This window comes from Colletotrichum acutatum (genome assembly GCF_030867785.1).
Source record: "Colletotrichum acutatum strain CBS 112980 chromosome Unknown BDZ83scaffold_69, whole genome shotgun sequence".
Lineage (NCBI taxonomy): Eukaryota > Fungi > Ascomycota > Sordariomycetes > Glomerellales > Glomerellaceae > Colletotrichum > Colletotrichum acutatum.
The window spans coordinates 171,627-193,758 of record NW_026849063.1 but is presented as its reverse complement, the minus strand read 5'-3'; the positions used below and the strand labels follow the sequence as shown (position 1 = coordinate 193,758).

General features: G+C 52.7%; 5 protein-coding genes across 5 annotated transcripts; 3 read left to right on the top strand and 2 right to left on the bottom strand.

Moving 5' to 3' along the window:
* Positions 1-15: 15 nt before the first annotated feature.
* Positions 16-1,531, bottom strand: BDZ83DRAFT_581562 (uncharacterized protein; the record flags this gene model as incomplete). Its single annotated transcript, XM_060505469.1, has 2 exons — positions 16-840; positions 902-1,531. 2 exons carry the CDS (start codon positions 1,529-1,531, stop codon positions 16-18), a joined length of 1,455 nt encoding a protein of 484 aa, XP_060363224.1.
* A 5,618-nt stretch (positions 1,532-7,149) lies between these two features.
* On the top strand, positions 7,150-11,065 carry BDZ83DRAFT_720917 (L-aminoadipate-semialdehyde dehydrogenase large subunit; the record flags this gene model as incomplete). The annotated part of the gene is made up of 9 exons (XM_060512322.1): positions 7,150-7,280; positions 7,344-7,497; positions 7,551-7,608; positions 7,658-7,721; positions 7,798-8,150; positions 8,206-8,876; positions 8,907-9,409; positions 9,467-10,298; positions 10,352-11,065. The coding sequence occupies 9 exons, from the start codon at positions 7,150-7,152 to the stop codon at positions 11,063-11,065; spliced, it is 3,480 nt and encodes a 1,159-aa protein (XP_060363223.1).
* Positions 11,066-13,058: 1,993 nt separating this feature from the next.
* Positions 13,059-14,807, top strand: BDZ83DRAFT_581461 (major facilitator superfamily transporter; the record flags this gene model as incomplete). Its single annotated transcript, XM_060505463.1, has 1 exon — positions 13,059-14,807. The coding sequence occupies one exon, from the start codon at positions 13,059-13,061 to the stop codon at positions 14,805-14,807; it is 1,749 nt and encodes a 582-aa protein (XP_060363222.1).
* Positions 14,808-15,427: 620 nt separating this feature from the next.
* Positions 15,428-18,334, top strand: BDZ83DRAFT_753798 (peptidase S8/S53 domain-containing protein; the record flags this gene model as incomplete). Its single annotated transcript, XM_060514396.1, has 3 exons — positions 15,428-15,553; positions 15,617-16,376; positions 16,455-18,334. The coding sequence occupies 3 exons, from the start codon at positions 15,428-15,430 to the stop codon at positions 18,332-18,334; spliced, it is 2,766 nt and encodes a 921-aa protein (XP_060363221.1).
* Positions 18,335-19,523: 1,189 nt separating this feature from the next.
* On the bottom strand, positions 19,524-20,512 carry BDZ83DRAFT_581530 (uncharacterized protein; the record flags this gene model as incomplete). The annotated part of the gene is made up of 2 exons (XM_060505468.1): positions 19,524-20,023; positions 20,113-20,512. 2 exons carry the CDS (start codon positions 20,510-20,512, stop codon positions 19,524-19,526), a joined length of 900 nt encoding a protein of 299 aa, XP_060363220.1.
* Between the last annotated feature and the right edge of the window lie 1,620 nt (positions 20,513-22,132).

Below are 22,132 nucleotides of genomic sequence, written 5' to 3'. Positions count from 1 at the left end.
AACAACTCAAGCCCTTCATCTGTAAGAGTCTATGCTCTGCTGCACGCGCTCGCCAACGCTCTCATCAGATGGCATCGAGTTCAGCGTCCGATTAGCGTACTTCTTATTCTTCGCAGGGTCCACCTCCTCGACGAAGATCCGAGTCACAGTCTCCATCTGAATGCCCTTGAGGCCAGACACGTCCCGGTCGTGCAGCGACGTCTGACTCTCGCTACGGTCGTGGCTGGCCTCGGAGCCAAGCCGCGCCCGGCGCGAGGGTCTACGAAACACGCTCGGCTTCCTGTTGTGGGAGTCATCCTTCGCTGCGCCGCCCTCGATCCAGACCCGGTGGCCGTACTGCTGGCCCAGGGGCGTGAAGTTGAACGTGTCTAAGCCGACGTTTTGCTCGTCGACGGGCGCGTCAAAGAGGATGCCGCTCCGCGTGCTCGAGAAGATGAGTACATCGATCCATCCGTTGGAAGTGATCATGCAGCCGGCGAAGATGAGGTACTCTGCCGAGAGCTTAATACCCCCGCTGCTGAGGATACGTCCCAGGGCCAGTGGCGCTGTGCATAGGAGGAAGACAATGGGATAGAAGAGGAAGAGAATGCGCTTGTGGACCTCTGTCTTTTGGTTGTGCTGCGACATGACGTTCGGCAAGGTCGTGGGACCTAGTACGCCGTCGCATGAAGCCTCTTCCGTGGCAGCGGCTGCCTTTCTGGCGCTTCGGAATGCCTTGTCTGCCCGGTGAACGTGGACGAAGACCAAGACATACGATACGGTTCCCGTTATAATCAGGGTCAGCATCCAGGCATAGTGTAAGTACATCCGCATGGCCTCATATTCTGAGTTGATCCAACACTATGGAGGCTGAAGTAAGCATGTGATGTATGATAAGCTTAGATCGGAGAACAGGCCTTACCCAGGTGATATCGCGGACATAGAAACCACCTTTACCAGCACCGTTGTTGGTGATGATGACCCCAAGTACAGACATAAACAAAACAAAGAACCACAAAAGAAAGATAGTGCTGTAGAAGGCCTTGCACGAGATCTTGAGACCTCTAACAAGGGTGAGATAGGTGTGTACTGCGATGAACGCCACAAACGCGGTAGACGCCAGGTCGCCCGTAGAGATGAACCACCCCTGAGCCCAGCACGCGGCCGAGTCGTCGGTGATCTTATCTTCTACCAACCAGACAACGTCAAGGAAGAAGGCGCAGGCCTGGATGGCATCGGCAAAGAGGACGTTGAGTAGGAGAATGAGGAACTGGTTCGGGACTCTCGATCGCTTCGACTGCCCGTTTGCGTTATACTGGGCCTCGAGTTCGTGGGGTAGACCGGCGATGACTGAAACCTGTGTAGTGGTGGCTAGGAGTTGCTGTTCCTTCTTCGGACTCGTCCTCCGATACCAACATGCGAGTCTGCCAATCAGGTATACGAGGAGTGTGAAGGAAGTGACGAGAGAGAAAAACGAGAGCGTAACGACGGCTTTGAGGCCATGTCGAAGAACCGTCGGGAGCGGCGAGAGAGTGTGTGTTCGTGTGTACATGTTTGCGTTTAAGTTACCGGTTATTGGGATGATTATGTGATTATCATGACCGTCGTACCTGCCGACCTTGTCCGTTGAACCCAAGTCGTTCCTCCGCCAGAAGACAAGTCAAAAAGAAAGGCTATGATGGTCTACGAGCCATCGTGAGAGGTTCACTCTTGGCTTGGTTCAGTTACTTGTACAAGCGAGCGGTAAACGCTGGTAGACCAATGTCCGGTATTACATGTCCGACGTCCGCGGGGTAACGCCTCCCTGGGGAGCCTTGAAGCCCAACGGGCGCAACGCTCTTAGCTTGCGGGATGGCGTCCGGGAAGGCCAGGAGAACCATGGCTCCCTTCATCTGTCAAGATGCCATATGGCAGCTCACCCCATGCCTGGTTTGGCTAAGCCTCTGCCGATGAGTGAGAACTCTAAAATCAGTCGACGAGTGAGGTTGCCCATGCCAAGGTGAAGTTGACGAAGAGACCCTGCCAAGCTATGGAACAGTGTAGAGAACGCCGCGCTTGGGGTCCAAAATGGCCAGGGATCCGGATCGTTCGGCGTTCGGCCGAGCAGCCTAATTCGTCCATTTATCCCCATCTCCCGAACTCATACCACCTATCCACAGTAACCACAGACATCGGCATTGTGCCTGCAAGCCAGCCCACCCATGCCTTCGTGCCGTGGGGGGCAAGGGGTAGAAGAGCCTAAGAGATCGCCTCATGAAAGCTTCTCGGCGATGACAGGCCAAAAGAGAAGCTCATAAGGGGCGGCTCGGCGTCGCTTTCGGAATTACGGTTGATCTCAACAGCCTGTTGATTTCGAAGCCATCTCTCACAACCCCTTGAGATCTTCATCGCAGCGTACGGAACGTGGGTTGCGGATGGCACTAAGACGATAAATCAACATCGCCCCATGTCCACGGAGAAATTGGTCGTACGGCTATGCGAAATATGCAGCCCACGCAAGCGAACAGACAGCGGACAGGAAGCAGCAGGCACGTGAGAAATAAAGTTTAATGAGTGGAGTTCACCGTCGCTCCAAACTCTAATAGAAGCACCAAGTGGTCCCCGATGAGAAAAAGGAGACAACGCGGATTTTTCAAGAATTTCAGGCTGGCTCGGTAGCATTCAACCGAGATTTGAAACAAGATAAAAACACATGCTCAGAGGAATCTCAAGCTCTTAGTAACCCATTACGGCTGTGTGAGAGGGCGGTGAGCTGCTTCGACGGACTTTTTTTGAAGCCGATTTTCCTTTCACTTGGTTAACATGGACCATGGTGGCACCCTTCTGTGGGCGGCGCATACAAGTGCCATAAGCGCACCCGGCGGCTCTTCGAGAGAGAAGAGAGAGGAAGCTTCCTCACAAGGATTGTCACGTCATTTCCAAGAGCGTACTCCGTACATAGCTGGTTATGTAACCTTTGCTGGAGTCATGTCCTCGTACCCACGATGGGGAAATTTCCACAATGTGCCATAACGTCGGTAACGTACTTCCTTTCAAGCGCTCGGCTATCCGTATTGCTGCGAGTCAGAAGGTATCATCGAAGGCGGCTGGGCGAGATCTTGTTTCTCGCGCGACGGAGTGCGAGCTCGTGGCGAACAGGGTTAATCGCAATGGCGCTGATGATGTGAGTTCAACGTAATCAGATCTATTGCTTTCTCTCGTAAAGACGGCTCGCCCGCTACTTTGCTCAGAGTGCACTATAATTACTTTCCTTATTCAGAAATCCAAGAAAACCTTCTTAATTGCTGTGATCGCACAGACAATTGACCACTACCTAGCCCAGCTGGCTGGAGCTTGTCGTTGGGGAGACAACTTGCGCAACCTGCCTCTAGCTAGACTGGAAAGTGTAGGAGATGCTGGTAATTTCATGCCAATCCGTATGCCTTGGCCCTTCAGCAATCCAATTATTTTCGCTTGTAATGATCAAAACCCCGCGGGCGCCCGCGCACTTATGGCACCACAGTCTCGCTTATTGTTCTATCAACATGGAAGTCTCGGGGGTTTCACGATACTAGCGTCCGTCGGCGACACCGCTTAGCACCGTTATGGAATTGGATATGACCCCGATTTAGGATTCGGAACAGTCTTTTTCACTTTCATCGGACTCGGCCGGGTGAGTTACGTAAGGTACAAATACGGCATTGGATATCACAATGTCGGCGATCTTAATCCAGCAAGGCCCTGCCAGATGCTACACGGGGCGCTGTGCAATTCGTAAGGCCCTGAGCAAATGGCTGGATATCCGGGATAAATCTTGTATAGAACCCGCATTCGAGCAGAAATTTACCCAGCACTTTCTCGAACACGGGGGTTCTGCGGAGTACGTCAATACGCACACGCAAGACTTGAGAAACCTGTTCCATTTGTACTATAATAAAGTTCTCACTTAATGGCTTGCTGTCCGCACAGAACAACAGGGGTGCACTGACCAGCCACCTCCTTAGTGGAGAAGTATTGTCTCTCTTGTCTCGTAAATCTGAAAGCAGATGTAAGCCTTGAAGGTAAATCGAAACAAAAACACGTATACGGGTGGGAGCCCGCGATTGCGCGGCAATTCAGAAGCTGATAAGCTGGGAACCGGGCTTATCAATAGCCGATGATTTGAAAGACTATGAAGGAAAGCTAGATAGATCGCTGCGGTCTTCGGACGCGCTTATTCTCGTTTTCGCTGTCATAATTGCCCGGGAGAAAAATGATATGGCGAAACTATATTTGTCGCCAAGGTTAGCAGTCAGCTTTGCGGACCCAAGACTGATAGGAATCAAGTCCTGTCCGGAGCCGCAGCACCCAGACTGTCGGGCAAAATGCATCTGCAAAACATCATGAACGCCGCGTGACTCTCCAAGTTGAGTGTTCTAGCCAGAATGTCTCCACCTCATCAACAAATGGGGAGTATTAGGATGACGCTCTCGGACGCTGTGGATAAGAACGGTCTCAAAACTGTTTTCGAAGGCCCACGTACAGCGGGCGCCGCGCGTGAGTGCTTGGAGATGAAATCCTACCCCTGATATATCAATAGCCTGTTCATATCGAGCGGGTGATCGTCGCCATGAATTCAAGATGGATCCATGGCGGTTTCAAGGCCGTGAAAACTTTATGCCAAGAATTCGATGAACACCCAACGCCACTCCAGTCCACAATATCTGATTGCATATCACAAAGCGAACGCATACTCAGTACTTGTAAATGCATTGGTGCCCGACTGCAATAATGGAAGACTAAGGTAGAATGAAACCGATAGCATGATGCTATCTTTGCCAATTGCCATAGTTGCGACAGGTCTGTATCTGATTGATAAGCTGAACTGTAACTAGCACGACTATGTTCCGCAGCTGCCGTTATGTGGGCAGACTCTCTATTTCTGGCGCGCTCGAGGCCGACAGGCGAAGAGGGCAGAATTCAACCGTGGTGTTTTGGCGAAGAACAGGGGCAATTCCGAAACCTACTGCTTCTCTTGACTTCCTATCCCGATGCAGCTCATCGGGATCGAGATAGCAACGACTGCCACAAACGATCGATATCAATGTTTGTTGAGACCATTCCAAACATGATCATAATCCTCTCGAGGAAATGCGCCGTATACGCACTTCTTTTCATATTGTGCTTTAATGGCTAGAGCCTCACTCGTAGTTGGAATGAAAGGCCAACTTTCTGTGTCTTATGAAAAGAATAGCGGCGACTTGTTTTATCATTTGTATCATGGGAGCCCATGAGTGACATGTTGGAAATAGGGCAGACATTACGGCAGGCCAGACAGTACGGTGATGTCAATAAGTCTTAGATAAGGTTGCGCAGACGAGTGCCAAAGTGTCCCAATACAGCTCCCCTTCTCTATCCCTGGGCTTTAATTCTCTCGAGATCCCTATCAATAAGCACTCCCGAGTGCCTGGATACAAATCTATGAACCATTCCGACCCCAGAGCCTCAGGCGACCAAGCAAGACACAAGTTTCATAAAGCTATCGTCACTACTCTGTGTATACTGGCGCAGTGAAGATATACATCCCATCAACTGCTAGATGACGTCGTATGTGGTTTCTTAAGATACGTTGACTAATCATGTATTTGTCCGACCCTATTTCACTTATGATGTATGCCGATGCAAGTTTCGAGATACAGCGGAAGTTGGGAAAAGACAGGGTATAGATACTTATATTAGTGACGTCTGAGAGCAGTTGATGAGTTTTGCTTTCGGAGTACCGCGCAGCTACAGCATGCTAATACAAGGACAAGAGAACGGAATGCAATGATACCCTAGGTAGAAGTGGCCTCTTGTTTTATTTTCGGGGATATCTACTCGATGTAAGCGCGCATGTGAGTGACATACTTGTTCAATTCATCGGAGCCTCCTCCGAGCCGGTGGGTGTGTTTCCCCACGATTCGTGCCCGGTGATCGCCTTCGGATACGACGCGCAAATCACAGGCAAACTCTCGCGATTATCCTCGGGAAAAGTGATTGATATTTGGGGCTTACTTGCTTTGTATGAAGCTTCAGCCCTGCGCTGAAGATCTCGCCCCATCGAATGAGTCTCGTGAGCAGATAGCTCGACTTCATGGTGCGAGCTAGGAGTCGGAGCCGTGCTTGACAGCGAGATGAGATCCCAGAATGTAATAAGCGAGCAGTGATCGGCGGTACGGAAAATAAGTCGCTATGGTATCCGTAAATTCGAGGTCAGTGCTGAGGTGCTTTTGTGTTAAGTTGGTCAGTGTCAAGAAGAAAGCCTGAACCACAAGGTCAAGTGCCAAAGTGAAAGCTTTGAGCCTGTCATGATCGGATCGCGACATGCCATCTGTAATTTTCAGCGGATCCGAGATTGTCGCTAGGGATCAAGACTAATCTATGAATTGGAAATTCGTGAGAAAACTTTCGACGGCTGAATCGCTCACAAGACTGACGTGTTTGATGTTTTGGTAGAATACAATTTGTGTTCAGAGTTGGCATATCCCAAGAGTTTCTTTTTCAAACTGCATTTGAAGATTTGAAGATGACTGGACGTTGCGGCCCCTTCCCACTGCACTTTCGATGCCCACTAGGATTGACCATTTCAATTTTCCGAGATGCTGTATCAGTTTCAGACGCCAGAACTCGCGAATCGATAGCCCAAAATGTCGTTTTACCTCGATGAACGGGGTATGCGGCATCCAATGCTTTCCGTCAGGTCAAACTCAAGACATCGTGCTATGTCTTTAGATTGTTTGGTGGACTGGATGAGTCAGCTTGGGCAGACGGGATGATGACTCAGATTGCCGAAGCCGGGCCAGCGGTTAATCCGGATGACAACCCCCCACCCCCGGCACTTAACGTCGCCCTATCAGAAGGCTCAACGATGAAAGCTGTTTTGGCTGACTCTGCATTTCATCCCTCAACATCGAAGCACCCAAGAGCTTGACCGCCTAGCGACTACCCCACTACCCCTCCTAAGTCGGAGTCAGTGGCAGAAATTCAATTGATTTGCGACATGACGCATCCAGGCCAAAAACTTTACTCTGCGGTTTTTCAATTTCACGGCTCAGTGACCTGATTGAGTCACTTCAAACAATCTTTCCTGCTTCCAATTGACGCCCTCCGAATCACTCACAGATCGTCTCTCTAATACCGTATCGAAGAACTCGAACCCCTCAAAACGCCACTATGGTCGACCTCCCCGACCCCACCATCGACCTCGACTGGAGCGGCTACGTCGGCGCAATCCACGAGATATTCCACAAAAATGCTCAGTCGCATCCCGACCGACCCTGCGTGACCGAGACTAAAAGTCAGACGTAAGCAGAATTTGAGCCGAGCGCTGCTACGTGTTGCCCTACGCTTGCTGACCTTTTGACAAGGACGCCAACGAGGACATTCACATATCGCCAAATCAGCGAGGCGTCCAACACGATTGCCAACCACTTGCATGATGCTGGAATCACCAATGGAGACGTTGTAATGATCTTTGCTCACCGTTCGGTTGAGCTGGTCTGCGCGTTCATGGGAACCCTCGTATGGCCCGCCAGCCTCCCGCTCAAGCTGCGCGCGTTGACTCACTTTGATAGGCTGCTGGAGCTACAGTAACGGTGCTTGATCCTCTCTATCCTCCTCAGAGACAACAGAGTTAGTACTATGTTCCATGTCAAACAGGTGGTCTTGCTGACTTGATTAGTCTATCTGGAAGTTTCCCAACCCAAGGCTCTGATTTCTATCGGCAAGGCCGTAGACGAGAATGGGTACGTACCTGCCGTTCCGCCAGCCCCTCCTCAGCGTGTCTCGTCTTTTTGCAGTTTACTGACCTGTGATCTCTAGTCCTCTTGCTCCTGTAGTACAGAAGTACATCGACGAGGAATTATCCCTCAAGACACAGCTCCCGAATCTTCGCCTCAGTGACGCCGGCGTGCTGTCTAGCGGCGAACAAGATACCGAAGATCTGTTTGCCAGTGTAAGAGCCAAGGCCTCGTCTCTCCCCGACGTCATCGTCGGCCCCGACTCCAACCCCACCCTTAGTTATACGTCTGGCAGCGAAGGAAAGCCCAAGGCTGTGCTGGGACGTCATTACGGCTTGACAAGATACTTCCCATGGATGGCAGAGCGTTTCAACCTCTCATCTGAGAGCGTCTTCGCTTGCTTGTCTGGTATCGCTCACGACCCCATTCAGCGAGGTGATAATAGCCCTTGGCCCCAGATCTTGGCACTCATGCTGACTTAGTCGCTCAGATATCATGACGCCTCTCTTCCTCGGCGCTCAGCTTCTCATTCCTGCCAAGGAAGATATCCAGCACGAGAAGTTGAGTGAGTGGATGAACGCTTGGTCACCCACTGTAACTCATCTGACCCCTGCCATGGGACAAATTCTGGTCGGTGGAGCCACCGCCAAGTTCCCTTCCCTGAAGCACGTCTTTTTCGTTGGAGATATCCTCACCACTCGCGACTGCAAGGTGCTTCGCAAGTTGGGCCCCTCATGCGCCATTGTCAACATGTACGGCACCACCGAGACTAGCAGAGCGGTCTCCTACTTCGAGATCCCCTCCGCCGAGGCCGACCCGACAGCTCTCGACTCACTTGGTGATGTCGTCCCCGCAGGTTGGGGAATGCACAATGTTCAAGTCCTCGTTGTTTCTCGGGATGACCACAACAAGATGTGCGGCGTCGGCGAGGTCGGCGAGCTGTACATCAGAGCGGCTGGTTTGGCTGAGGGTTACCTCGGCGAGCCAGAGAAGAACAAAGAGAAGTTCATTGAGAACTGGTTCGTCGACAACGCCAAGTGGGTGGAAGCCGACAAGGCCAGCGCAAACGGCGAGCCGTGGCGACAATATTACAAGGGTCCCCGCGACAGACTGTACCGCACAGGAGATCTTGGTCAGTACCTCCCTTCGGGAGCTGTGCAGGTGTCTGGCCGTATCGATTCGCAAGTCAAGATCCGTGGGTTCCGTATCGAGCTGAACGAGATTGATGCCAACTTGGGAGGAAGCCCGCTCATCAGAGACTGCAAGACTCTTGTTCGCAGAGATCGTAACGAGGAGCCGAATCTTGTCAGCTACATCGTGCCTGAGATCGCGGAGTGGAAGCGCTGGTTGGAGGCTCAGAACCAGGAGGACGTCGAAGACGAGGGCGTTGAAATGGGATCGAGCGTGGTATACCTCAAGAGATTCCGCAGGATCCAGGCCGAGGTGCGAGACCACCTCAAGGCTCGTCTGCCAGTCTACGCGGTACCCTCCACGTACATTGTGTTGCAGAAGCTCCCTCTCAACCCCAACGGCAAGGTGGATACCCCGGCTCTGCCTTTCCCCGATACCACCGAGATGATGGAGGATGCCTCAGAAGAGGACCTCAAGAGCTGGGAGGCTCTGTCTGAGACGGAAAAGACCGTTGCCGCGCAGTGGGCAACCCTCATCAAGGGACTGAACGAGAAGACGATCAAGTAAGTGGATTCAATCATCGACTACGATGTATACAAATCGAAGCTAACCTATTTCAGGTCCGAGTCGGACTTCTTTGACTGCGGTGGGCACAGTCTTCTGGCTCAGCAGCTCCTCCTCAACATCCGCAAGAACTTGGGCGTCGACATTACCATTGGTGTCCTCTATGCCAACCCGACACTCAGCGCGTTGAGCACCCAGATTGACCGCCTCAAGAGCGGTCAGGCACCCATGGTGGACAAGGCTGCGGAAGCAGTGTACGCCAAGTCGCTGGACGAGCTTGTCAACACTCTTGACGCCAAGTACCAGAGCGCCGACCCGGCGGCTTTGAGCCCGTCGGCCGGTGCGACGTTCTTCCTCACTGGTGCCACTGGTTTCTTGGGCGCGTACCTGGTTCAGGATATACTTAGCAGACAGAACACCAAGCTCCTCGTGCACATTCGTGGTGTCAAGGATACTGCTGCTGCCAAGGAGCGCCTCACAAGATCACTCAAGGGCTACGCCTTGTGGCAGGATTCATGGGCCGACAGAATCGACTGTGTTCTTGGTGACCTGTCCAAGCCGCGTCTCGGCCTGGACGATGCCAGCTGGAAGCAAGTCGCTGATAAGGCGGACGTGATTGTCCACAACGCGGCGTACGTGCACTGGATTGCGCGCTATGAGCAGATGATGCGCAGCAACGTCCTGTCTACCATTGACGCGATGAAACTTTGCAACGAAGGCAAGCCCAAGATCTTGTCCTTTGTGTCATCTACCTCGACGCTGGATACTGAGCACTACGTCAACCTTTCTGACAAGGAGACGGCAACTGGTCGCGGAGCGGTCCTTGAGGAGGATGACTTGCAGGGCAGCCGTAGTGGTCTCGGTACTGGCTACGGCCAGACCAAATGGGTATGTTTAGGTAATATGACTGAACTCTCGAAACGAAGCTGATAATTCTGCAGGTCTCTGAGCAGCTTGTTCGCGAAGCCGGTAAGCGCGGCCTCCGCGGCGCCGTCATCCGTCCCGGATACATCCTCGGTAGCCGTCATGGCGGTGTCTCCAACACGGATGACTTCCTCATCAGACTCTGCAAGGGTTGTGTCCAGCTCAAGGCCCGCCCGCGCATCGTCAACTCAGTCAACGCCGTGCCTGTAGACCACGTCGCCCGTGTCGTCATCGCCGCTGGACTCAACCCCCTCCCCGGCGTCAACGTCGTCCACGTGACGGCGCACCCGCGCCTCCGCATGAACGAGTTCCTCTCGACGCTGAGCTACTACGGCTACGACGTCCCCGAGGTCGACTATGAGGAGTGGAAGACGCAGCTCGAAGAGTTTGTGTCGGCTGGTGCCGTCGAGAAGGATCAGGAGCAGAGCGCGCTGATGCCGCTGTTCCACATGGCTACGTCTGACCTGCCCTCGACGACGCGCGCACCCGAACTCGATGACAGAAATGCCGTTGCTGTTCTCAAGGCCGATGCTGAGCGCTGGACTGGGGTTGATGATAGTGCGGGTGAGGGTATTACCCGCGAGGACATTGGACGGTATCTGCGGTTCTTGGCCGAGACCAAGTTTATGCCGCTGCCCACGGGCCGTGGACGCGAGCTGCCCCCAATTCCGGCCGGAGTTGCAGAGGCTCAGGCCCAGTTTGGTGTCGGTGGTCGCGGCGGTGCGGCATAAGACGGTGATGTAGTTCGGGCACCTACCTGTTAGAAGAAGGGTGCAGCTTGATTAAAATAAAACCAAAGAAGTTCAAGGTATTTCAAGAGTTCAACTGCCAAGAGGGATGACAGACTCGCAATGTGTGATCCCATCGTCGCGTGAACGGGATACATAGTTCGGGGGGGCATCAATGTTGCAGGACAGCGTGCAGTTGAGAACCAAGCGCAACTACCGGAAACTCAGAGATGAACTATACCCTGTTGCTCTTTGCGCTGATTCAAGTGTGCCGTTCTCCCTTCTCAACAAGTAATGACTTAGCGCAGGGAAGATCGGGAGATTGTCTTGGCGACATGGATGACTGGTAGGATGTAGTGTATCCTGCTGGGACCTGCTTCCAGAATCCAATGACGCTGCTGCATCGTGAGCATCTCAAATCGATCTGATGGGTATTGGGTATAGATCTTTCAGCCTCAATCAAGTCAGTGGATGAAGAAGAAATGGATACAATTGCAACTTCTGACGGATAAGCTGCCTATGTACAACCACCTTGAAAGGATCTCATCGTGCGTAATAGCGTGGTTGCAGTTGTGGGCTTTAGGACTTCGGGGCTTGGGACAAAGTCCAATTAGCGTAACGGCTGAGTCAAAGCGCCAATCAGTAGTGGGCGCGCAGATGTCTCGGTGCCATCCGAAGACCCCTAATGCTTGCTTCCCGCCCGCTGTGGGCATCTGGAGAAGGGAACACTCAAAGTTGAGTTTCTGTTTCCTTCTAGGTGAACCTCGAGGTACCTTGTGCATTGTCTCCGTGCAGAGAAGCCATCTCTGTTACGTGCAGTACCATCATCCCACTTGGAGCGCCATGTACACCGGATAACATGCAATGCTCTAGCTTCGCCGAGGAAGGTCGGGCTAAGGAGTCATGTGCCGAAAACCCGAGGTTCTGGCCGAGCTGACATTTTAGCGGGGCAATATGACGAATGGCAGGTGAGTCTCAGCAAAGAATGTGATACCCATTGCCCTGCTCTTCAGAGACACTGGTTCACTATCTGCAATCAGATACCACAGACATGGCGTTATCATGTACTGATCTTTATAGAGACAATAACGCTCTTCAACTTTGACTTTACGCCACTGTATGTTGTGTTCCAAGAATGCAGAAGGCCACGGATAAAATCGGCGCTTATGGCGGGCAACGGACGATCCCGAATTGCGTGATTGGCCACGGTGCTGGTGGGGTGCCTTCTTTATCAGATGATCTAATCTGATCGGTCACCTCAGGAAGGCACCAAAAGGTAAGGTAGGCAGGTGCAGCCAGGTACCTAAACCCGGAAGGAAGGAAGGAGGGACTTATGTGTTGTCACTTTCCCCGTCCACCTCACCTCAGGCTCCGGTCCTCGCCTGCCGTGCTGCCTACCCGCGACTGCCACGCCTGCATAGCCTGCTGACAGAGCATTCGTTGGTCCCCTGATCATGAGGCCCGGGGTGTCAGAATGCCAGCTGTGGGTGGTTGACTGAAATCCTTCCTGTTTGCCTGCACATCTTTTCACATCATGTCCGCAGGGTAGGGCTGCTGCCAAACATCGCTTCTGCATCATTTCTCATGGACCTCTGCGGCCGAGTTGCCCATCCATCTGCGAATCTCTGAGCTCGCAAAGGTACGAAGACCCTAAGTAACACCCATCTTTCTCAACTTACCTATGTACTATCTACGCAAATAACCCCTGCTGACTGACCCTCCTGAGCAGGCGCTCGATACGGATACACAGCCGAGAAGAATCTTTCTCCCTATTCCCGCCGATGACTGCGCATGCTACGGTCGCGAGCTTCCATCCATCGTTAAACTCGGTGTGCTGCACGGGGACGTTTCGTAAACGAGACATCACGAAAAGAGGTTGCCCAGACCTCTAGTCCCTTACCTCATCTCCGCCCGCGGCGCGCGTTACAGAAGTACCGAGACATAAGGTTTTCGCCAATATCGAATAACGCAAGGGAGAACAAGAAGAGACAGAGAAATGTCGAAACTATGGTCGAAGCGCCGACCTTCCCCGGGCCGCGAGACCTCGCCGCTCCTCGAGTCCGACCTCACCGTCGGAGCACCGAGCCAAGCCGACGCAACCCTCCACTCTCATGATGCGCCCTCGGGCGGCGTCGCACACTCCGATACCGTCGCGAACCAGATCAGCAGTGCCGAGCGCGTCTGGCTTTTTGTCGGGATCTTCCTGGTCGGCTACGCCTATGGTCTCGACAGCCAGGTGCGGGGAACCTACCAGCCCTACGCCACCTCAAGCCTCAACCTCCACTCATCCCACTCAACCATCAACGTGCTGCGGAGTGTTATCGCCGTGGCATCGCAGCCCACCGCGGCCAAGGTCGCCGATATTTACGGCCGCTTTGAGACCATCGCTGCCTCTATACTCTTCTATGTCGTCGGGACCGCCCTCGAAGCCAGTGCCTCTTCGGTGGAAGTATTCTGCCTCGGTGCCGTTCTATACCAGATTGGCTGGACATGCATCGTCCTCCTACTTGAGGTCCTCGTGGCCGACTTCTCGTCGATGCGATCTCGAGTCTTCTTCAGTTACATCCCCGCTATCCCCTTCGTGTTCAACACCTGGATCAGCGGCAACGTCACCTCAGCTGTCTTGCGAGTCACATCATGGCGCTGGGGCATTGGAATGTGGGCCATCATCCTGCCCATCTGCTCCATCCCGCTCCTCACTAGCCTCTACACCTTTGGCCAACGCTCCCGAAAGGCTGATCGTCAGGCCGAGTCGAAGAAGGCTACCGTCGACCTCTTCCATCAACTCGATGCCATCGGCCTCGCTATCCTCATTACCGCCTTCTCTTTCACCCTAGCACCACTGACTCTGGCGGGAGGAACTGTGAGCCACTGGAAGAGCCCGGGAATCATCATTCCGCTTGCCTTTGGGCTGCTTTGCATTCCGGCGTTCATCTTCTGGGAGCGCCGCTACGCCCAGGTCCCGCTCATCCCCTTCCGCCTCCTCAGAGATCGTGGCGTTTGGTCCGCCTTGGCCGTCCGCAGTCTTCTCAACTTTGCCTGGTCGACGCAAGGGAACTACTTATACACCGTTCTCGTCGTGGCCTTTGACTTCCCCATCGAGACGGCCACTCGCATCTTGTCATTCTTCTCCTTCTTCGGCGTTTTTAGCGGTGTCTTGATGGGCGTTGTCATTTATAGGATTCGAAGACTCAAGGGCATCATCATTACTGGCGCTTGCATTTTCACGGCCTCCTTTGGACTTCTCATATTATACCCTGGAGGAGCTTCTTCTCCTTCGCAGTCTGGGCTTATTGCCGGACAAATTATCATGGGCCTGGCGGGTGGTCTGTTTGCGTACCCGACGCAGGCCTCCATTCAAGCATCATCCGATCGGGAGCACGTTGCGGTCGTTACGAGTCTCTACCTCGCCATCTTTAACGTCGGGAGCGCCCTTGGAAACTGTCTGTCAGGGGCCATGTGGACGCAGCTTCTTTACCCCTCTCTCGAGTCCAACCTCGAGTTCCAGCCGAACAAAACCCTGGCGGCACTGGTCTACAACTCGCCATTCTCAACCATGGAAGATTACCCGGTCGGCGGAGAAATCAGAGACGCCATCATTGACAGCTACCGTGGTGTTCAAAGGCTTTTGTGCATTGCTGGACTGTGCATCTGCGTGCCCATGGTCGGCTTTGCTTTCGCGTTGAGAAACCCGAAGCTGTCGGAGGAACGGGTCCAACCCGAGGCTTCGGCCGAATCGGACTGATCGATACAACTACAAGAAAAATGGCATAGCGTCTGCCGTTGCAGACTGATTTTGAGTCTGATCCCATATAGCCAATGGGCTACGATGCACAATGTATCAGAGTTGTTGCTGCACAAAGAAAGCGATAGAGCAAGCGTTGGATTTCTCCATTAGATCACTTTTCGGTTTACCACTTCATATTGCAGCGTAACCTGCCAACGCCAACAATTGGCGCAAATATCATCTTTATCTACTATTGCTGCATCGAAGTTTTGGTTCCATATTATTACTCCAGTCTGCTGTCACGTAGTAGCTAAACCCCCTGACTACCCTTCATAGTGACCCACCTAACTAACTACCCAGACGGAGTCTTGAACAGTCCGAATTATCGAGTCACAATCTCACAGGAGTGGTATATCCATGTTGATTTCAATCAATCTTCTTCATAGAGTTTTGATGGTTTTCTCGGCAGTCAGGGGGTTTTACATGGCGTCCGCGGGACGCGTGGGGTATCTCGCAACTCTGTCCTCACTCTACCCACGTCTTTTTATATCAGACGAACTACAAAAGAAGCTTCATCGACTACCTAATCAGCCATGGGCTTTGTATTTTTCTTTTTTCTCCAGTCAATCGTTTCGAACATGAGGGTTTTACTCATCTTGCTCCACCTCGCGGTGGCCTTTGCGCTGGCCATCGAACAGCAAAATACTATTACCAACAAGGTCCCGAGCATCATTCTGGTAGAGTTTACGGAAGGCGCACAAGAGGTATGTCATCAAATGTAAAACACACCAACTTCGTTGTCCTACAGGACTGACTTGCCCTTCCAGAGCCCAGACGTTATTTTCAACACCATAGAACAACGCTTGATCGACTATGAATGCATAGTCACCCGCCGTCACACATTCAGCTCCCCATCCTTCCGCGGTCTCTCATTCGGTTTGTCCTGCGAGGGAGACAGGCAAACAGTCCGGAGCGGAATTCTGCCTATGATTCAATCCCTAGACGATATCAAGAAGGCTTCTTCCGCCTCGCGGGGTCATCAAACACCTCAACACAGACAGCAACGTTCCCAACAACAACATGGAGCTCTCCCAGAAGGAACATCGCAGATGGTCAAACGACAAGGCACCACGACCACCAACGGTGGGTTGTACGAATCACCCATCCTGCCAACACACAACGACACAGGTGTATGGCGCCTCCACGCCGAAGGCACCCTCGGAACCGGCATGCGTATCGCAGTAATCGACACGGGCTTCGATCTTGCTTCTCCTGGGCTTTCTCAAACGCGAGTGACGTATAACTACAACTACGTTGAGGACGCGTTTGACTTTACGGGCGATAACTGCATCAACTTCTTGCATGGGACGCATGTGCTGGGTATCATAGCTGCCGAGAGCGAGGAAAGAAAGTTTGGCGTCGTGGGTGTGGCGCCGAATGTGACGGTTGACTTGTATGGACTTGATCCGTGTGAAGGTGCTGTCCCGGGTGGGTTAGATGATTTTATGGCTGCCATTGAGAGTGCTAGTAGCAAGGGGGTTGATCTTATCATGGTTGGGTACGGGATCGGGCTTGCTTTTGAAGAGGGTGAGTCCACAACTATTCACGAGAATCTTGCCAGGTTCTGAGTCATGTTGAAGCTAACAACGTTGGGTAATTCATCAGAACCTGTCGCTCGTTTGGTCAGCCAGGCTGTTGCGAACGGAACGGCGGTGACGGTTGGGTCTGGGAATGACGGGCCTGGCTTGTTCACGGGCGGATCACCCGCCAACGCTCGAGGTGCTGCGGCGATAGGATCAGCGGATAATTCTGCGACACCGTATTACACGTGGCGAGCCAACTTTACATCTGGAGATGAGGCTGGCTTTATTCGTTACGCGCCGCAGTTCCCTGCTAATTTTCCAGCTGGGAATAACCTCACTCTATGGAGTCCTGGTCCCGCGGAAGGGTTGCCGGAGGGGTGTAACCCTGTGCCGGGGGGCTTTGTACCTCCTACCGACCCGGCGAATACGATTATGCTCATCGAGGAAGATCACTGCTGGTTGGGCCCTGGAAATACGTCAACTCGGCTCGCGCTTGGGTTGGGGATTCCGTACGTGTTACGGTATCAGGCTGCGTCGGCCTCCGTCGTTGATGGAATGCAGTGGCGGCCTGGGTTTGCAGAGTACTCCAGGGATTACAAGGGCATTGCTCGTATCTCCAATGAGGATGGACTCTTCCTTGCAGGAATACTTTCCAACGGCTCTTCCGTACGGATATCCGTCCCCTCGAACATCTCTGAGGCGCAGGAAGAGGTGCTCTACCGAGACAATGACATTTCAGGTGGTCTCGTTTCCGGATTCTCCAGCTGGGGTCCTACACCCGAGGGTAAGAGTTATCCGTCCTTCATCGCGCCGGGGGAGAATATCCTTAGTGCTTTCCTGCCAAGATTTGGGGGTGTGGCTGTTGTCGGCGGGACGAGCATGTCGAATCCGTTTGCCGTGGGCGTGTACGCCCTGGTGAAGGAACGGCATCCGGACTACGATCCGCAGCAGATTCTTGCAGTGGTGGCCTCTACCGCGAAGCCGGTGCGGTTCATTGATGATGTGAGGCAGAAGAAGGAGTTTTTAGCGCCAGTGTTCAGTCAGGGCGGTGGGCTTGTCGATGCGTGGGATGCCGTTCACACCGTTTCCGTTGTGAATGTCTCGAGCTTGGACTTCAATGATACGGCGCATCGTCCGGAGAAGCTGGACTTCAGTCTGAGGAATACGGGGACGGAGACTCTGAAGTACAAGTTGAGTCATTTGGGTGCGGCCTCGGGGTATATCCTGAGCGAGGCGGACCCGTACGGCCTGTCCGGCGCGGAAGGGCATCCGATGTATGCGGACGTGGATATCTCGCCGGCAGAGGTGGAGCTTGTCCCGGGCGGATCTGCAACCATCTCGGTATCCGTTCGGTCCAACCCAGCGCTCCCGGCGACGTCTAGGGGCATCTCCTTCGGAGGCTTCATCGAGATCGTGTCCTCTGCGTCTGAGGCGAACACGCTCACAGTTCCCTACACAGGCTTCGGCGCCCGTTTGGTCGATATCCCAATGATCAACCCCAACGCATCGCACCTCGTCAAAGTCGACCCCGACACAAATATCGACACGGAGGTAGCCCCCGACACACTCTTCACCTGCCTCTTCAACGGTACGATCCCAAAGCCAGCGTGGCCTGTAAGCTGCGACCTCGGCTTCCCCGGGTTCAGGAAGGTGTTTGTCACCGCGAGCCGGGAGTATACCTACGACCTTGTCAGCGCCGACACTGGCGAGGATGTCTTGACTGGAACGTTTAGGGGAGGGGCAGAGAATTGGGCTGCGCCGTCGAGTTGGTGGGTTTGGGATGGGTCGGAGGAGGATAGGAAGTATGTGCCTCCCGGTGCGTATTTTTGGAGGGTGAGGGCGTTGAGGTTGAATGGGGATGTTGGAAAGATGGGGGATTGGGATGTTTGGGACAGTGGGCGGTGGAGGTTGGCTTATGATGGGAGGAGTATTGGGCTCCCTGGGAATGGGACGATAGGCTAGACTATCAAACCGGACGTCATCCCAGATGTTATAAGCAGTGATAGGTAGAGGTCTCATGTCGATTAAGGACGTGTTCTGAGAATTTGGAAGGATTGGTCACTTGGAGGACATTGCTTCATCAGGGTAGGAGGACGTTGTAGAGTGAGTTCTTGTTGTCTGAGCGAATTGAGAATAGTTTATACTTTGTACATACTAGTAGCTAGAAGTACACGAAAGACTGGAAATGCAGCGAACAACCAGCGCAGGTCTGACGTCTCTCCTCCATCTACCTCAGAGAACCTAGCAAGGCACGTCGTTACAGCAAGTTCCGACGTCAGTATCGGTGCACCAATAGCCGTTGCAGCAGGTGCCGTCGCAGTGGCAGCGAGCTTCAATCTGTACAGGGTATCAGTTAGCATTTGTTGAGCAGGATTGTCCTCTGAAGATGGATGTGCTCACGAGTGCCCTTACGGCATGCTGGTTCTCGCTCATGGCGACAGCGTTGACGCCGGCGATGATGGCAGCGAAAGCGGATAGGAAGATAGCAGCCTTCATCTTAGCTTGTTGTTGATATGGGCAGAATTTTGGTGGATAAAGCTATTGAGTATACGCTGCTATGATTGACACCAACCAGTTCGGTGAGTTGAAAAACGCGCTGGTTTATATATTTCCAGAATCTGTTTTCCCCATACGCGGCCTAGCCATTAAACTTTTGCCCATTCCAGGCGGTTAACGTCAATTCTGTTCACTATCTCTTCTCATCCTTCAGATCCTTCGCCAGAGGAGAACTAGAAGGACCCAAGACCATGACTTGAATCCATCAAACCTTTTTGAAGAGAGGTTGAAGGGGAAGCAGGATCCGTAGAATCTTGGCTGTAAGCTGGGCACTGGGCTAAGTCGGGATTTGGAAGGTGGCTCACCCCGGCAGTGATCCGAAGGATTGGAAAACCCTGGTCGAGAGGCTTTCGGAGGATTGAGGAGATAATATTGGGGGATTTTGGAGGTGGGAGCTCGGTGTGTAAGAGCTAGAGCCAGAAAGTCTTTTACGAACATCCTATACTGGGGATGAATTTACAACGCTACCTGAAAGATAAGCATCGAAGCTCAATTACTTCACTGCATTAAAGAATATCCCCTTGAGTGGTAAGAGAGTTGAGGGGCAGACAAGAGAAGGTAGTGTCTTGTCCTCGGTCATGCAATCAACTAATACCTACAATCCCTTCTCAATCTTCTCCATTGCTGTGTAAGCATCACCAGCATCCTTCCGCGCCCCCTCATCAAGCCCTTCAGCGTCCCGAATAACCGCAAACCTCTCCTTCCACAGCTGCCACCGTTCGGGACAAAGCCCATCAGTTCCCTTTAACTTGCGCCTCGACTTCACAGCTTCCTTCTTATCTAGCTTCCACAGGGGTCCAGCTGTCGCCCCGCTCACCACCTCATCGCGCCCGTGTAAGAGGTGGCCGGCGTGGATCATCCAAGCTGCGGCAATACGTGTCTTGTGTGTGATGTTCTCCACGGCAGCTGGATCTGAGTTGATCTCGTCTGGAGCACCGCGTACGGGCTTGACGGTGCCTTCGAGCGCGTCTACGAGCGCCCATATGGCGTTTGTTTCTAGTGAGACGAGACCTAGGCCTGCGACTCGGGCTGCGTATGCTTGCAGGCTGACCAGGCGTTCCTTTCTTGCTTCTTCGCTGGGAGCTCTTGGATCTCCTATCATGAGGTCTCATATTAGCGAGTGCTTTGTGATGGTAGGACTGTTTGAAGGTAGTTGCAAGAATAGGAGCGGGGTATGATCTCACCATCACTGAGCGTCTCGTTCAAGGTATTCGCAAACATGGGAAGACCATTCCACACATCGATCGAGCTCTCGTTTGCACCTCCCCAGTCTTCGCCCAGAATTACCGTTTTGGGTGGTAGACTGAGGAGCGCCTTGATGATTGCCGCTAGCTGGTCTTGTTCAGGCTGTTCGTTGGGGACCTGGCGGGCTAGGTCATGCATGAGGTCCCAGAACCACCAAAGAAAAGAACCTGCTGTAGCATGCTCCTCGTAATCTGAAATGAAGAGTGAGTTTATTGCCGCGGCGGCTTTTTCGGCCGAGATAGCATTATTCGAGTCGAAGGCAGAATTGAGTATCTCGACGACTCTGGCGGCGAATGGAGGCGCACCGGGGTCTTCTAGCTGAAGATGCACTGTCGACATTGTTGGTTGTGAAATAGATGACTTTGCGGTTGAGTGTCTCTTACTTTCCGGAGCCAAATGAAGTTGTAGCTAGAGATTCTTTCCCTTCCAGATATTGTTAAATCTACTGCTTGATAATGTGTCAATCGGACATCGGTGAAAGACAGCTGCATCGATTTTTGGTAGTTCAAGTAAGGCTGCCGTCATCCGGCGAAGACTCTCGATCAGAGTTCACCCCCTAGCCCATAAATAAAAGACCCGGCTTCTGTAAAGGGAAAGTCGCCAGGCCCCTTCAGGCCCCAGGGATGGCGCCTCCAGGCCGCAGTGCGTGCCAGGATGGGCGACCATGTTTCGGGACCCGGCGTCCCCGTCGGCACCTGCATAACCCTAAAAGGGGGGACCGCCTTTCCCCTCAGACGGCGCCATGCCGTCAACCCGTGCCGGGGCGCCGGTGCACCATGAACTTCAGACGCCCAGAGCTCGTTTTCTGCTAGGCAACCAAAGTTTATCAAAGTCTAAATACGTGGTTTGTTTGGGGTATGTTGGCTATAGTTGGTCATCCTATGAACCTTGTTATCGATAAAAGGGGTGATGGCAATGCCCGGTCCCGTGCCAAGCATGATGTTCGAATCGTCCGGAAGAGAGAGGTTTCCAGGCAGAAGAATAAGGTCGTTCGATTATTCTGCTTTTCTTGGGGTCATGATCTACAGACACCCCGGCTTTCTAGTCTATCTGAAGATTGTTACCAAGCTGACATTGAAGTTTGAGCTATTTGACAAACTAATACGTTGGCAACATGCCCAGAGGCAATATCAACACTTTGACTTTCGCTCGTTCCGGATGTCAGGCGAGCCCTGGAGTGCTCTTGTTGCGGCTGATGAGATGGTGACTGGTAGCTTGGCATACTTGGCTAACAGAGATGGTGTTTGTTGTTTAAGACTCATAGAACGCATCATTCAGGCCGGCTATGGGGGCATGAACCCGCTCGCTGCAAGGTTGCATTCGGCGGAGATAGCCATGAAAACTCGGCGAACATACAGTGCCATGATCGGCAACGTCAAAGTCTCGTAAAAATGGCCTGGTGTTGGCCGGCGGAGTCAATCACCCACTCATTCGGCACGTCTAGCCGATGTATTAAGGCGAAGCAAGAGGGTAACTCACCTGTCAGTCATTCGGGAACTTTCACATATGTCCTTGTCGTTTTCCACTCACATATCAATGCTTTGGAGGTGGAAGTCACCTCGTCAAGGAATATGTAGACCCGAACTGAGATGGCTCATTGCTACTTTGGAATCCTTCCCTCAACTCCTTCGATGTTGCAAAAGAACTTGAAGCCTCTGAAATGCCGGCATCTAACCGTAAGCGATCGAGATGGACGCAAATATCGACTTGCTTTCAGCATCTAGATCTACCGTAACGATTCACCAACACCGTATGCAAAAGTAATGGAGTATTTCGGGCAACAATCTTTGCGAAAAGCCGTATCAAGTTGCGGGAGCCATTTGGCATAGTCTACGCAACTGTTGACATTTCAAATTCAGCCTATGTTGTGATATGGTAAATAGTTTACATGAAACTTTGAAGCTCATGTTATTTTGTCCCGATTGTAGCCAAAGTTAGGGTCGGATATAATTAGGCCTC